Source organism: Echinops telfairi, unplaced genomic scaffold, assembly GCF_000313985.2.
Source record: "Echinops telfairi isolate 266 unplaced genomic scaffold, ASM31398v2 ScPeMD7_7458;HRSCAF=8496, whole genome shotgun sequence".
In the NCBI taxonomy this organism is placed as follows: Eukaryota; Metazoa; Chordata; class Mammalia; order Afrosoricida; family Tenrecidae; genus Echinops; species Echinops telfairi.
In genome coordinates this window covers 36,402,951-36,420,227 of record NW_022111358.1, presented here as the reverse complement: position 1 = coordinate 36,420,227, position 17,277 = coordinate 36,402,951, and the positions used below count along the sequence as shown (strand labels likewise).

Genomic DNA, 17,277 nt, shown 5'->3' with positions numbered 1-17,277 from the left:
ATATCTTAGGATCCCTGGGCCATGTTGCAACTATGCCACTTGTTGCAGAAAATTAGCTACAGACAAATAAATAACTTAACAGAGTGGCTGTGTTCCCATCAAAGTTTATAGATGCTGCAATGTGAAGTTCTTATAATTTCCATATGTCACCACATATTTTTCTTTCGACTTACTCTCTCCTCCAGTCATGTGCCCCATGGGCCAGAGTTTGCCAACTCTTGGTCTAACTCAAAGTCACATGTGGATTTGTAGGTTTTCTTCTTTGATTCCTTTTAGAAACTTTATAGTTTCAGGTTTTGTATTTAGGTCTAGGATTCATTTATATTTCTATAACTTAAAAAAATAATGGTTATGAGGTATGGTTGCGGGGTTTTTTGTTGTGTTTTTTCACTTTTGTGGTATATGGCTGTGCAACTGTTACAAAACCACTTATTGAAAAGATGATCCTTTCTCCACTAGTTCCTTACAATGTTTGCGTGGGTGAGTTTGTGGGAGTCCTGGTGGCGAAGTGGGTTCTGTGTTGTGCTGCTTCCCACAAGGCCAGCAGTTCAAACCTACTAGCTGCTCCAAGGGGAAAAGATGAGATTTTCTGTTCCCACAAAGACTTGTGGCCTCTGGGACGCACAGGGACAGTTCTGTTTTGTCCCAATGCTGTGAGATAGACTCAATGGCCCCGAGTCTGTCAGCTTGTTTTTGATGAGCAGAGAAGAGCCAAGGATGGCAGGGCAAACTTGCCTGATGCTCCTGTAAAGATTTGCAGTCTTGGAAGTCCTGGGCAGCAGTTCTAGTCCATCATACCAGGCCTGGCAGTTCTGGACCGCCGTATCAGCTCGCAAGGATTCAGCATGGACTCCACAGTGGTGAATTGGGTCCCAGAACATCGTTTGTATGACTTAAAAAAGTGGGATGTTTTATGCCTTGAAATACTATTGCCTGTGTAGGTGAATGCTTCATCTTCAATTGAAAAGAGTATTTTTGCTCTTGTGAGGTTGGTAGTTAATTGATGTTAAGTTGGCTCCAACTCACAATGTCCTATGTATGAAAGTCCTTCAAAAAGTGTATGGAGAAAGATAATGAAACATTTCCATGACCTTTTTGAATGAACTGTTGCCTGCTCATGCGCCATCTTCAGATTGTCGATGGGCCATTGTTCAGCTATTGTGTCAGTCCCATCTCCGTGAGTTTTCCGACTCCTCATCGTTGCCACCCTCTGCTTTACCTTACCGGGTGGCCTTCTTGGAATCTCTCCTGATGACATGTTTAACCTTACTCTTACTCCTAAAGCATTCTGGCTTTATTTCTACTAGATCAATAACACCCTCCCCCCCCCATAGTTTAGTACTAGAGTTTGTTATGGATTGAATTGTGCTACCCCTCCTCCCAAACAAACACCCTTTGTTGTAAACCCTAACCTCTGTGTCTGATGTTATGATCCCACTGGAGAATGTGTAGTCTTTGTAATGCCAATGAGACCGAATTAGAGTAAGGGTGTCTTTTAAATCAATCTCCTTTGAGATATAAAAGTTTGGATAAGCAGGTAGGTAAGCAGATGCCCTAAGCACTCTCAAAAATAGAAACTCAGAAAGCCCCAAGATACATTTGTGAGATCTTACACAGGAAGTAAGACCCTGGTGATTTCCCTCTATCCCTAATAGGGATGGGAAGACTCCAGTTACCAAACAGGAGTGCATTGGAGAAATGACCTTAGAGATCAAAATGGTAAACCTGACTTGAGTGGTTAAAACCTTGTCGGTTGATTCTGCCTCTGATGCACATTGGGCCTGATCTGGTTTTCCGCATTTTCTGTGGGTTGTTTTTTGTTTTGTTTTGTTTTTTCATATCAGGTCTCAGGTGTATTTTGTCATTGGCGGTAATTTTATGTTTTTCTGGTTTTTCGTATGTGAAGCCCAGGATTGGTGAGACTGTAGAGATCGCAAGTAGAGTAAGGGCTCCTGGGGGTTACAGTAGGGAGGTAGGTGGTAAAGGGGAGCCGATATATCAAGGAGTTCAAAAAGGAAGAGAATAGTTTGAAATTGATTGTGGTAGCAATTGTACAATACTACTTGATGTGGTTGAACTATGGAATGACATGATCTCTGTATTACCTCCCAATAAAATGGTTTTTTTTGTTCTTTTTTTAAAACAACAAAAAACACAAAACCAAACCAATAATGAGATTAGTGATACCAGGAGGTTAAGGGCAAGGTGGGAGAGAAAGGGGGAACCAATCACAATGATCTACATATAATCCCCTCCCTTGGGGAACGGACAACAGAAAAGTGGGTGAAGGGAGACATCGGTCAGTGTAAGACATGAAAAAATAATAATTATAAATTATCAAGGGTTTGTGAGGGAGGGGAAAAATGAGGAGCTGATACCAAGGGTTCAAGTAGAAAGAAATTGTTTTGAAAATGATGATGGCAACCTATGTACAAATGTGTTTGACATAATGGATGGGTGTATGGATTGTGATAAGAGTTGTACGAGCCCCCAGTAAAATGATTTTTTTTTTAAGAAAAAAAATTCAAAAAGACCAAGACCTTTTCCCAGAGTCAACAGAAAGAGAAAGGCTTCCCCTACAGCAGGTGCCCTAAACTCAGACTCCTAGCCTCCTCAACTGTGAGAAAACAGATTTCTGTTGCGAAAGCCCCTACCTTGTTGTCTTTCTGTTAAGGCAGCACCCAGTGTTGTTCTCCACTCTCCCAATGTGGATGCATCAGTTCTTTCCGTTGTGCCGCTTTCTCGGGTGTAGAAGCCATGGAAAAGACCATGGCTTGGGTCAGGTGCACGTTAGTCCTGAACATCATCTTTGCTTTTTAAAGCTGTAAAGATGTCTCTTGCAATAGATTTGCCCAGAACAATTACACTTTGATTTCTTGACTGCTGCTTCCCATGGCTGTGGAATTTTGATCCAAGCAAGAAGAAATTATCGATGACTTCGGTTTCTTTACTTACTCTGATATCTGTTGGCCAGGTTGTGAGGATTTTTTGTTTTCCTTACGCACAGGGATAAAGTTCAGGTGTAATCAATACGGATGGCTGTAGTCTTTGACCTTCATCAGCCAGTGCTTCAGGTCCTCTTCCTTTGCTGCAAAACAAAGTTGTGTTCTGGCAGGCTGTTGGGAGTCTTCTCATCCTGAAGCCTGGTGTTGATGTTCTTTATGTAGACCAGTTTCTCGGATTATTGGTTCAGCATCCAGATTTATTCTGTAAGGTGAAAGGTTACAACCCCGCTGCACATCTTTTTTTTGCTTGGAATCACAGATTTTCCTCGGGTTACAACCCCGCTGCACATCTTTTTTTTGCTTGGAATCACAGATTTTCCTCGGGTTATAACCCCGCTGCACATCTTTTTTTTGCTTGGAATCACAGATTTTCCTCGATGTACAGGCTCTGCATGAGCACAGTCAGGTGTCCTGGAGTTCCCACTAAGGAGCCCGGCAGCATGGTGGGTTGGCAGTTCTCACACACCCACCACTCCTCCACTGGGGAGAGAGGAGGCGTTCCTTTCCCTCACAGCCTCGGAAACCGCAAGGTAGCCTTATGCTGTGCCTTGTGAATTGCCATGAGTAGTCCGAACAGACTCCGATGGCAATGAGATTTTTTTGGTTTTGTTTTTGCTTTAGAGTTCTCATTTTTCTTCTTTTTAAAAAAAATCATTTTATTGGGGACTCGTACAACTCTTATCACAATCTATACATGTACATCCTTTGTGTCAAGCACATTTGTACATTTGTTGCCCTCATCATTTTCAAAACATTTGATTTCTACTTGAGCCCTTGCTTTCAGCTCCTCATCCCCCCACTCCTGTTTTCTCATTTTTCTTATGTAATATTATTCAGAATTTTGTTTGGACCCTCATTTGGTAGATGTTCCATCAATGTCAATAGGTCAAGTTGGTTGGTAGGGCCGTGAAGGTCGTTTCTCTCCATCATGACTCTCTGCTGGCTGTTCCATTGATTGCTGAGGGAGGAGTGTTGACGTCTACAACGATTGTTGTTTCTCCTTGCATTTCTCTTTACAGTCCATGTAGTTTGGTTGAGGCTCTGTTGTGAGGTACATACAAATTTAGGATTGTTTGTCTTGATTATTTGACCACTTTATTATAATTAAATAATCTTTATTCCTAGTGTAATAGTCTCTGCTTTGAAATCCACTTTGCTTCATATTAATAGCCAATGCAATTCTTTTTTTTGGGGGGGGTGCGACAAATATTAGCATCGTATATCTTTTTCCGTCCTTTTACTTTTAATCTGTCTATATCATTATATTTTAAAGGTTTTTGCAATCTAATTTGACTTTTTGAATTAGATGTTTAGATCATATGCATTTAATTGTTTGTGGTTGGGTTTAGACTTACGACTTTATTATTATTTGTTTTGTTAACCCCTCATTATTTTGTTCCTGTTTCCCTTTTCCCCAATTATTTAACTAATTATTTTTAGGGCTCTATTTTAAATTGCCTGTTGGCTTTTCTTATCGTATGTAATATGTTTTTTGTTGTTGTCGTTGTTTTTGTATGTAATGTTTTAATGGTTGCTCGAACATAGACATACTTGGCCTATCTACTAAGAGTTGCACTTCAGTATCATCCTTTATCTTATCATCTTTGTGTTCTAGTTGTAAAGTATATACTTGGATATATAGTTGTTTTATATATATGAATATGTACTTTATTGACATACATGGGAAACGCTACCTCTCAACATTACGCTTTTTTGCTTTCATTATGCACATTTTTAAAAGTTAAGAGGAGAAAGAATCCTTTAAAAAGCAATTGGAGTTTTTAAGACCAGTTTTAATTTTATAGAAAAATTGTACCAGAAGCACAAAGTCCCCTTATGCCTCCTCTCCCTCCTGCAGAGTTTCTGCTATGATTAACATCTTGTATACTGTTAAAATTGATACTTCATCACTAACTGCCGTAGTGTCTGGTTTGAGCTTACTTTGAGTCTGAATGTACTAGATGGCTTTGGCTTTGGCTGTTAGTTTGGGATGGTTCATGTTAGGTTTTACTCTTTGTGACCCCAGTCGTGTGAGTTTTGACAAGTGCATAATGTCATGCAGCCACCATTCAGTATCGTGCAGAATGGTGGTCTCACTGCTCTTCATATGCCCAGGGCTTCAGTCTTTCATCTCTTCCCCCTGCTTATCAATGACTCGTCTTTTTACTCTCTTTCTGGTTTTGCCTTTTCCAGCTTATCACACACAGGGGATCATGCCGTATCTAGCTTTTTCAGCCTGCCTTCCTTTACTTAGTAGCAAAGCACATTTACGGTTCCTTGATGACTTTTCATAGCATGACCGGCTCATTTCTTTTGGCTGTTGCCTCGTGCTCCATTGAAGAGCGAGATGGACGATGGACCTCAGTTTACGTAGTCATCTTGGCCAGTTTCTGGCCATTAATCTGGAATGTCTTTATTTTGCCTTCATTGTCAAGTGATTTTATTGTATAGAATTTGAGTTTTTCTTTAATTATTGTTTTTATAGAATTTGAAGTTGACCGTTCTATAAGAACTTTAAAGATATTGTTCTACTGTTCTATGGTCTTTTGAATTATCCATCTCTCATACATAATGTGGGTTTTTTTTGGCCTTTGGTGCTTTCTAGTTTTCTTATTCCCCTCTTTTTTTCTTTAAGTCTGTTGATAGGCCTGGGCATGGGTAGCCCTTTAGAGTGTTTGAGCTACTGGAACCCCTAAATTTATGAGTTTTACTAATTGGGAGAACATTTCAGCTATTATGTCTTAAAATTTTTTATGTACCATTTTCCTTCTAGGATTCCAGTAGCATTCTGCCTCCCCCCTTGTTTTTCCCCCTATCTTTCAGTTTAGGTAAATTCTGTTGGCCTGTGTTCACGTTCACTGGTATTTTTCTCCGTCACCCCATTCTGCTATTGAGCCCACCCAGTGAATATTTAGGAACTCTGGTGGTGTAGTGGTTGTGGGTTGGACTGCTAACTCCAGGGTCAGCAGTTTGAAAACCACTAACCTCTATGCAGGAGAAAAATGAGGCTTTCTGTTCCCGTAAAGAGTTACAGTCTCAGAAACCCATAAGGTCAGTTCTTCTCCGGTTGCTATGAGTTGGAATTGACTCGATAGCAGTGTGAATATTTTGCTTCAGATATTGTACTTTTTCGGTTCTAAAATTTCTATTAGGTTTTTAAAATACCTTCTGTGTCTCTACTGAGAACTTCAAGTGTTACTTTCAAGAATGTTTACCTCAAGCTGCTTGGGTTTTTTTGTTTGTTTGTTTTTGCTGTTTGGTCTTATATTTCCAATTTTTCATTCATCTCAGGACTGGCACTGTATATACTCGTGTATAAGCCGAGTTTTCCAGCATACTTTTTAAAAATCATTTTATTAGGGGTTCATACGACTGTTATCACGATCCATACATACATCAATTGTGTAAAGCACATTTGTACATGCATTGCCCTCATCATTCTCAAAACATTTGCTTTCCACTTAAGCCCCTGGCATCGGCTCCTCATTTTTTCCCCTCCCTCCTCCCTCCCCGCTCCCTTCCACCACATTTTTAATGGCAGTTTTTATGGTAAAATTAGGTGCCTCGGCTGATATTCAAATCAGCTTATACTTGAGTATATAAGGTAATTGTCTTTTCTCTTGAGTATTGGTTAAAATTTCCTGATACTTTGTATTTTAAATCGAATCCTACCAGGACATTTTCAATCTTTTATTAAAATCTGCTGGGGAATGTAATTCTTTTTTTCCTTAAACAGTCAACTTAGTAAAGTTCTGGCAGTAAGTCTTCTCTCCCCTATTTGGAATGGTTTTCAGAGCCTTTTTTTTTAAAATTAGATACTTTTATTGGGGGCTCTCACGATTTTCCGAGCCTTTATTTTGTTGCTTTGGTCCGTCCTGCACATTACTTGGAGTTTCATTTGTTGCTAGGGCACAGTAGTTCGCCTTTTAGTTGGGTTCTCAGAACTTTTGCTGAGCTGCCTTGGGCTTGATCCTTTGCATGCATAGCTCAGGGTAAATTTGGGATTTGTGCTATTTCATGTATTGTTGAAAGATCTCTGGCTAGAAGAGTGTGATTTTATTGGAGTTTTATATGGTTGTACTGCCACAGTGATGTAGTCCAGCAAATGGAACCAGATCTGTGGCAGAAATCGAAAGAAGAGGGGGAAATGTAAAACAGAAACAGCAACTCTTTCTCTCCCTCAGTGTTTTTGGCTGAGCCATTTGAGAGTAAGTTGCAGACGTAACACTTCACTGTTCAGTACCTCAGTGTACTCAAGCCATTTTATTTCATTCAACCTTGATAGTCCTTTTAAAATTTCCCCAGTTGCTCTTCTTGGCCCCTTTTTTTCCTTCTCCCATCCAGGATTCAATCAGAGGTCATATATTGCATGCTGTTGACATCTCTGTAGCTCCTTAAATCTCGAGTGGTTCTATCACCTTTACAGGAGGGAGGGAGGCTAAGAATGGACAATGTCTTAATTTTCCCAGCTAGTTAACTTAAGACTGACTGCCTCATGATTTCAACGTATCTGCTCATTTTCCTCACACAGAGATTGTGTTTACAGACCGAATACTACAAAAGTGGTGCTGTGTATCCCTCTGAGTGTAGCACGCCAGGATGTACATCATCAGTTTGCCCCAATATTGGTGATAAGTTTTATCACTCAGTGAAAGAAAATCGTCGGATTTCTTCTTTCTTTCTTGCAAAAGAACATGTGATCTGTGGGATGGTCCTCCAGTACCCTGTAGCCCAGCAATCTTTCACTACATTGATGACCCTTATTGGGGTTGGCCATCGTAGTGGTGACTAGAATTCTGTCTTTGGCTAATCCTGTCCTCCATTTGTAGAATCCTCCCTCCCCTCCCTTTTGAGGATTATTGTGGACTCACGGGATCGTCCTTTATTCATTATGAAAAATAGGACATTTGTATATGATAGTAGCTGGGTATTAAAAGATTAGATTCTTGCCTAGTGTTACATCAACTGCTTATTCAACTATTCTAGAGCCATACTTTATTTGGGGGAAGATTCTAAAGAGATGACTGGGGTTTTTAGTTTTCAAAAGGCTAGGAGAAATCACATGAGTGTTTCATCTTTTGTTGAAGCTAAAATTACCCTTTCGCTCTGCTTTTTTTTTTTTTTAATTTTGTTCTTGATTACATGGAAATTAGCATCCACTACTGGTTCATGAATCATTGTATTTGGTGGGTGATTTTAGGGAGGTGAGTTTTTCAAGTTTTTGTATTCGTTCTCCATTGATGGCCACTTGGTATTAGCAGCATTGATTTTGGCCTTCCTTAGAGCACTGACCCTATGTTCTGTCATGCATCTGTGTGTGCACATACGGGTTTCTCTATCTGATGCTTCCATCTTTATTTTAGTTTCGGTGGAACTCTTATTTTGTTGAAAACCCATTGAGGATATATTGCCTATTTCACTCCCAGTTTTGAAGAGGAGAGTACTGCATATGTTTCAGTCTTGTCTTGATAGCCCAGTGGGTTGTTCCTTGAACTTCAGTTACTGGGCAGCAGTCCCTAGGGCTGTCCAGTAAACTTGCTGTCATGTCAGAAGTGTAGCTGTACGCTTCGGAATTACTTTGGATAGCCCCTAGCCATATGTGACTAGGAAGTGCTTGGAATGACAGCTCTTCCTGACATTTCTGCTCCAGGCCCTCACTTTCTGATTCTGTCTCTGTTCTCTGCTCTCAGCTGCACATAGGGCACTTGTTTGTCACATGCCCAGGTGTTGACTCAAGAGACAGGTGCTTGTGATTTAGATGTGACCCTGCCACTTGGGGGCACTGACTGTTACCTTAGGAAGTTATTTTGCCTCTCATAGTTTTTTGGGGATATGTTTCCTTACAGGGAGGCAGTTAATAGTGAGGATTAAATGAGATCATGCATTTACGATGCTTAAGCACATCTCCCCACATAGGAGGAGGAGTCTGAAAATGCTGGTGCTGTTTCCCTACCTTTTCTTACACTATTTTAATGAGCATGAGAGGATAGGGAATGGGAACACATTGGAACCTATTCACTGGAAGAGGTCAGCCTTGTGAGTAATAACCATAAAACTAGACTGGGTAAAAGGGCAAATCCTGGTTACTTTTGACAAATCAGTTTCATAATATTTAAGAGGCGACTTTTGAAAGCCGCTGATTTATTTTTGTTAATGCCTTTCATGGTTTATGTACATCACAGGTCAAGAGTTAGGCTTTATCAGACTTTTAATGAGAGTATTAGCTTTTGCCAGAAACCAGCCTCCCTGCTGCTTTATTACCAGCCCTGAGTTGTTCATCTTTCTCTCGGATCCCAGTTAAACACAAGAGGCTAAGTAAGATTCCATTTTCTTTCCTCAAGAAACTCGGTTGTCCCTCACAGAAGGGCCACATGGAAGGGATGATAGATATATCCAGGGTGCAGTATAGCACTGATGAAATACATAATATCCTCTAGTTCTTTAATAGTTCCTCCCCTTACTATTACAGTCTTAGTTTCACCTCATTAATCTTGTGAGACCTGGGTATGTTCATTTATATAATAAAGGTCACTTGATGAGTGAAATCCAAGATAGATAATAAACCCTTCAGAAATAGTAGTGGGAGTAATGATTCCCTGAGGGTTCAGGAAGAGAAGGGGGGAATGGGGAACTGATAGCAAGGATGACTGTATAGCCCCACTCGAGGGGAACAAATAACAGAATAGTAGGTGAACGGATGCATTGGATGGTGTTAGATATGGCAAATATATATACATAATATTTAATATATATATAATAATAAGAGTTCCTGGGGGGTAGAGTGGGTTGAGGGAAGGGGATAAAGGGAGGCTGATATCAAAGAGTTCAAGAAGAAAGAAAACGTTTTGAAAATGATGGTGGTAGCAATTGTACAATTATGCTTGATCCAATTGAATTATGGATTATTATAATACCTGTAAGAGCTCCCAATAAAATGATTAAAAAGAAAGACTCAGTTGTCTTGTGGGGTCTAGAAGTCCCTGTCAACCTTTTGCAAATAGTCCTTATTTTATTGGGGGCTCTTAAAGTGCTTATCACAGTCCATCCATACATATATCCATTGTGTCAAACACATCTGTACATCTGTTGTCATCTTTTTTAAAATTCATTTAGGTCATTATCTTTTTCAAAACATTTTCTTTCTACTTGAGTCCCTGGCATCAGGTCCTCATTTTTCCCCTTCCTCCACCCCCCATGTCCCCTTGAAAATTTATAAATTATTCTTTTCTTTCTTTTTTTCCCCATGTCTTACACCAACCACTCTCTCATTTCACCCACTTTTCTGCAGTCCGTCCCCCTGGGAGGGAGGCCATACGTAGATCATTGTGATCGATTCCCCTTTACTCCCCCCACCCCCCTCACCCTCCTAGTGTCCCTGCTCCCCTTATTGGTCCTGAGGGATTTATCTGCTCTGGATTCCCTATGTTGCGAGCTCTGACCTGTACCAGTATACATGTTCTGGTGTAGCCAGATTTGTAAGGTAGATTTGGGGTCATGGTAGTGAGCAGGGGGCAGTCAGGGGGCAGGGAGAGGAAGCATTAAAGAACTAGACTAGAGGAAGGTTCTGTGTTTCATCAGTGCTATACTGTACCCTGACTGACTCTTCTCTTTCTTGTGGCCCTTCCAATAGGTGGTGTCCAATTGACTACTGATGGGCTTTGGGTCTCCACTCTGCCCTCCCTCTCATTCCCATTGATGTGCTTTTTGTTTGTTTGTTTTGTTTTGGGTCTTTGATGCCTGATCCCTGATCCCATCAACACCTCATGATCACAAGGCTGGTGTGCTTCTTCCATGTGGGCCTTGTTACTTCTCAGCTAGATGGCCTGTAAGACCCCAGATGCTATATCTTTTGATAGGCAGGCACCATCAGCTTTCTTCACCACATTTGCTTATGCACCCATTTTGTCTTCAGCAATTGTGTCAGGGAAGGTGAACATCACAGAGTACCATGTTAGTAGAACGAATTGTTCTTGCACTGAGGGAGTACTTGAGTGGGGGTCCAGTGTCCATTTGCTACCATAATACTTTTTAAATAAATATATGTACATAGATCTATTCCCCTGTCATTATATATATATGTATTTACATATATACATTACTGTATTTAGACCTCTATAATTGTCCTTTGCCTCCCAGTTCTTTCCTCTATTTCCTTTCACTTTCCTCCCGCACCACTATCATGTTCAGCCTTCATTCGGGGCAAACAGTCCATTTATTAAGTTTTAAGATACAAATATAGGAGGCCCGCTATGGAAAATCTTCAGTAGATGCTGGATTTCCATCTTTGCTCAACTGCATCCCTGGAACCTCTACCCTCTGCAAAATGTTTGGTTTATAGATATTATGAGTTGAACAGGTTATTTTTTATTTAATGACAATTACCGAGACATGATCTGTGCTCTAAAGACGTTAACAAAGGGGCTGGGGCACCTAACGATGACCCGAAATATAAACAGGATAAGGTGCATATTGCTGTGGTGCTGACAGGTTTGAGCAGTTTCCATACTGAAACAGGCTAGGAAGGCAGGCTTGGTGATTAGGCTTTTGCTTCCGGTCAAGTCAGTTCTGCTTTATTGGTGGCAGCCTTTGAGTTCCTTGGCTTGGGTGTCCACAGAAAGGCCGCTCTTCTGCTTGGCTGGGGAAAGTGTCCCGTTTCTTTACAGCAGGAGCCCTGGTGGTGTAATGGTTATGTGTTGGGCTACCATCCGCAAGGTTTGCAGTTTGAAACCACCAGCTGCTCTGAGGGTGAAAAGACTGGGCTTTCTACTCTTGTAAACAGAAACCTACAGGGCAGTTCTACCCCATTGATAGGGTCGCTGTGTACTGAGTTTCACTTGAGCTTCTGTAAATCCGAGTCACCTAGTGAGACCTTTCCTAGCTTCCCAAGTGATTATGGTCACTGTGACTCCATAGGGTCACTGTGACTCAACAGGTTTGGTTTGGGTTTTGGTGTTCTGGACTTAGTGAAGGAGAAACTTTTCATACAGCCTTTGTTTTAACAAGCCCTTCTCAGGTGATTTTTAAAAATGGTTTATTCAGATATAATTTACATACCATACCATTGAATAGTTCATTCATATTAGGAAGAGTTTGTGCATTCGTCACCACAATCAACTTCGGAACACGTTCTTCCTTCTGTATCCCTTGCTGGTGACTACCCGTTCCCCCCTCCTTCATATGTATGTATATACATATGTTTTTTTAAGTGTAGGGCAATTAGTATAATTCAACTGGTAGATATTGGATCAGTGTTGGAAATAGTAATGAGTATAATATACTCAATGGCACATTATAGCTGAAATGGCTTGGTTTGCTAATACTAATGATTGACAGCGAGTAGCTTAAATGCTTTAATTTTATGAGAGTTTTCTTATACCCTGTAATCTGTGCTCAATTCTGTAATCCCGAATCTTTGAATTTGCATAATGACCTTACATTCATATTCATATAAGAACATTTAGTGATGATTAGTAACAGCAGCTTTTTATCCATTTGGAGATATAAATGTTTTTACCTGTCTAGTTTTTTTCTTTAAAACATTATTTTAAAAAGTACCTACATATATGTACAGAAGGATTAAAAAAAAAATTAGTCTTCTCCTGACCCCTTAATTCTTTGTGGAACCAGCTACTTTAAAAAAAGAAAGATTCTTCTGTGTCCTCTTGGGAATGTGTTTATTACTTTTTTTTTAAGTTTCTTTACTCAGATGAGACCCTGTTGTGTTTGTTTATAGTTCTGTAGCCGAGCTGGCCTTTCTTCCTTAATAGTGTGTCTTAGAGATGTTTTCACCGTAGTGATAGGGATTTTACTGGAATGCTCTGTTAGATCTGATTCTTATGTAAATGTACCATCATTCATCATTTATCGTTGTACAATTAGGTTAAAAAGAAGTGAGGGAATCGCACAAAGCTTCTACTTTCATAAACTATTGCTCCATTCAGTAATTTCACCCTTACTTATGTGCCCGTGTGAGGAGATCTGTAGAGCAGATTCCAGGACAGAGGCGTGCTGGGACCAGGGGCATGCTGTTTGGTAGACTTGCCCAGGTGTCTTCCAAAAGTAGTCCCACCTCATACTCTCCCAGTAATGTCTCACTGGGACTTCATGCTAACTTTCCAAAGTACTCACATTGTTGAATATAGTCTTGAATGTGGTTTGGATAAAGGCTATTTTCTAGTTTTCAGCCAGATGATATAGAATGTAGACCATTTGGACCTTATCAATAGAAAACTTAAGAGCTTTCGTTTAATATAAAGCGAAATGAACTGTTAAAGGAACCCCGAACAGTGAAATTGCTACCTGAAATCTTTCAGAACGTGTGAGAGCTGATATGATTAAGTTGGACATTAAACAAACACTATTTTTTGTTACTGCTTTACAGATTTTGTTCTCGCAACAGATTTTATTTGTAAATATTAACTGTTAATCACTGATAGGCTCAGAATAATATTTACTGCATTTCTCATTCTACAAAGTCTGCCATATGCAGTGTCAGACGCTTCTTTGATGAGTAGTGTTTTAGTTGCAAGTGACAGATACCCATGCTTTTTTATATGTAAATGTTGTTCTGATCAAATCCTTCTTTAAGTCTCTCACAAGTACACTTTGAAAAAATTGAAATTACCGTATATACTTGAGTATAAGCCAACCCAAATATCAGCCGAGGCACCTAATTTTACCACAAAAACTGCATTAAAAATGTGCTGAAAAACTCAGCTTACACACCAGTATATACAGTATCTAGCAGTACTTTCCTCTTGCATCTAGAGTCTAGATAATTGTGAGAGCTGCTTACAAGTTTTTATTCTTACTGCTGGGTTGGAATCAAATAGGAACACCTTGAGATTGTCTATAAACCAAAGACTTACAGATAAACGGTAGCTTCTTGGTATTATTTTAACTTGACAGTTACGAGCAGAATAGAAGCTTTCGTTTCTGGAGGTAGACAGGCAAGTAAGGAAACACGGGAGGTCTCTTTGCGCACCGACTGATTTGTAATGATGTCATGCCTCTACTTACAGGTAGGCGAAAACCAAGAGTTCATCGACCTCGGTCTCCAATCTTGGAAGAAAAAGACATCCCGCCCCTCGACTTCCCCAAGTCCTCCGAGGATTTAATGGTGCCTAATGAGCAGATCATGAATGTCATTGCCATTTACGAGGTCCTGCGGAACTTTGGCACTGTGTTAAGATTGTCCCCGTTTCGCTTTGAGGACTTCTGCGCTGCGCTGGTGAGTCAGGAGCAGTGCGCGCTCATGGCGGAGATGCACGTCGTGCTCCTGAAGGCCGTTTTGCGGGAGGAAGACACTTCTAATACTACCTTTGGCCCTGCTGACCTGAAGGACAGCGTTAACTCCACCCTGTATTTCATTGACGGCATGACGTGGCCCGAGGTGCTGCGGGTGTACTGCGAGAGTGACAAGGAGTACCACCACGTGCTTCCTTACCAGGAAGCGGAGGACTACCCCTACGGGCCCGTGGAGAACAAAATCAAGGTTCTGCAGTTCTTGGTCGATCAGTTTCTCACCACCAATATCGCGCGGGAGGAATTGATGTCCGAAGGGGTGATCCAGTACGACGACCATTGTCGGGTGTGTCACAAACTTGGGGATTTGCTTTGCTGCGAGACGTGCTCAGCCGTGTACCACTTGGAATGTGTGAAGCCACCTCTCGAGGAGGTGCCCGAGGACGAGTGGCAGTGCGAGGTCTGCGTAGCGCATAAGGTGCCTGGAGTGACTGACTGTGTGGCTGAAATCCAAAAAAACAAACCCTACATTCGACACGAACCTATTGGCTACGACCGAAGCCGGAGGAAATACTGGTTCTTAAACCGAAGACTCATCATGTAAGTAAACCGGTCTTGGTCTTTGGTTGTGGCGTGGTTGATGGAGAGCTGCTGTGCGCCAGAGCTTTGTAAGTAGCGTTGTCACTTTTAGTGGGTTGGGTAGTCAAAGAATTTCCAAATTGGGGAGGTGGGAGCGGGGAAGGAGGGGAAAAATGAGGAGCTGATGCCAGGGGCTTAGGTGGAGAGCAAATGCTTTGAGAACGATGAGGGCAATGGATGTACAAATGTGCTTTACACAATTGATGTATGTATGGATTGTGATAAGAGTTGTATGAGCCCCTAATCAAACGATAAAAAAAAAAAAATTTCCAAATTGAAGGATTGGGTGCATCAAAACCTACCCAGGAGAGGGAACCAGACGTTCTTAGTCGGGAGCCCGCTGCGCCCCGCTCTGCCCTCCAGCCTGCCCTGTGTTTCTCTCTGTAGTTTTACGGTGTTTCCACAGAAACGGGGGTTGTAGGAGCAAACCTAGCCTTCAGAGTAGCTGGCCCTGCCCCTTTGGGTGCCGCTTCCCAGGAGGAGGTGAGCACAGCAGACTGGGGACCAGCATCCAGCTCAGCTTGCTGGGGGTTTTCCAGGTGTGGTGTGGACTCGGTGTTGGTCATGCTGTTGAAATACCGTCGGAGGGACTGGGCTTCTTGGTAGTTTCAGCTTCTGCAATCTTCATTGACTTCTCTTCCTTCTCAGGATTCGGTCAGGTCAGATTATCCTGACTGGAATGACATGCATGTCAAAGTCATGTATGAAAAGGGGAGCAGCATTTCATCAGTACGTGGTCCAGCCACGCCAGGTATAAATGGGCTTCTCCACCAGGCTCATTCCTAGTGTATGAAGATGGTATAGGCTAAGCAGAGATCTGGGCAGTGGCTGCCAAGTCTCCCTTCACGGCTGTCCTGAGAATTTCCTGAGTGTCTGTCTGTCTGGAGTTGGGTCTTAGGCAGCCTCCTCGTTTCCTGTTTCCAAAATCATCTTTTGTCTCTAGTTTCAGTGGCATGCATTGTCCAGAGCTTCTTGAGATGGAATATATGGCGTTGATCATTTCGTGGACTTAGGAACCCTGGTGGCGTAGTGGTTACGCCTTGAGCCGCTAACCTGGAGGTCCGCAGTGTGTAACCACCAGCCACTCCAGAGATGGGAGGCTTTCTCCTCCTGTAAAGAGATAGTCTCAGAAACTCAACAGGGGCAGTTCTATAGGGTCACCATGAGTCAGAATTGACTCGATTGGCAGTGAGCTTTTTTTTTTAAGAGTACAGAATGCCTTTTGAGGGAACCTTGGTGGCGTTGTTGGTAAGCATTGGCCTGCTAAGCCCAAGGTCAGCAGTTTAAACCTACTGGTTGCTCTGCAGGAAAAAGATGAGGCTCTGTGCTCCCATAAAGATTTAAGGTTGGCTGTTCAAACCTACCAACTACTCCATGGGAGAAAGAATGAGGCTGGCTGCTCTGAGAAAGTGTTACAGTCTTGGAAACCCCAAGGAGCACTTTTATTTATCCTGTAGGGTCATGAGCTGAAATTACTCAGTAGCAGTGGGAAGTGGGTTTGTCTTTTTGTTTTGGCATGTCTTGAGGATATCTGGGAAAAAAAAATTCTAATTGATTGATAGTTTGGCTGAATGTAGAGTTCTAGGTTGAAGATAATTTTCTTTCAGAGTTTTGTGCATTTGTCCTCTTGTTTATGGGACTGCTTTTGAGAACTCTGAAGATGTTCTGTGTTCTTGATGCTTTATATGGATGTCTAGTTTGGACTCACTTGGAAGCTTATCGGATATTTTTGCCTGTGGTGGTCTACATTTTTGCAGTTGGACTTTTACATTTTATGTGCTTGTGTTGGTCTGTTTTCAAATGTCGGGTAATTGCAGGGGGAGCTTCCAAGGAGCCCTGATGGTAGAGTGGGTTGAACATAGCTGCTAACCGAAAGGTCTGAGGTTTGAATCCCCCAGACTGTCTGTGGGAGAAAGATGAGGCAGTTAGTTCCATTCTCTAAAGACTTACAACCTCAGAAACTGTGGAGCAATTCTTTCCTCGAGGGTCACCCTGAAGGGTCTCGATGAGTCAGAATCGGAGTTTCCAGTCTGCCGGTTCTGTCCTTCACTACTGAGGAGTTCTCCCGAGCACTTCCTCCTGTGCTTTCCTCTGCTGGATTTATGGGGAGCTGTTGCTTTATTGTATGCTCTACTTCCTATTTTGGGCCTTTGATTTTCTTATCTTTTCTCTCCAGTTTCCCTTTTTGTTTTTATTCTTTTGCGGGTATATGTGTGTTGCTTAATTTTTCTAGAAGATTCCCTTATCTTGATCTTTGTTTTTGTTTTTTTTTCTTTTAAAAAAATCATTTTATTTGGGGCTCATACAACTGTTATCCCAATCCATACACACATCAATTGTGTAAAGCGCATTTGTACATCGTTTCTCAAAACATTTTCTCTCCATTTAA

At 41.5% G+C, this 17,277-nt stretch overlaps 1 protein-coding gene across 1 annotated transcript in view; it reads left to right on the top strand.

The window, feature by feature from the left end:
* Positions 1-17,277, top strand: part of BPTF (bromodomain PHD finger transcription factor) — a 136,743-nt gene that overhangs the window by 32,531 nt on the left and 86,935 nt on the right. The window contains exon 4 of the mRNA XM_013005820.1: positions 14,027-14,849. Coding sequence (XP_012861274.1) covers positions 14,027-14,849 — 823 coding nt within the window. The remainder of the gene's footprint in view (positions 1-14,026; positions 14,850-17,277) is intronic.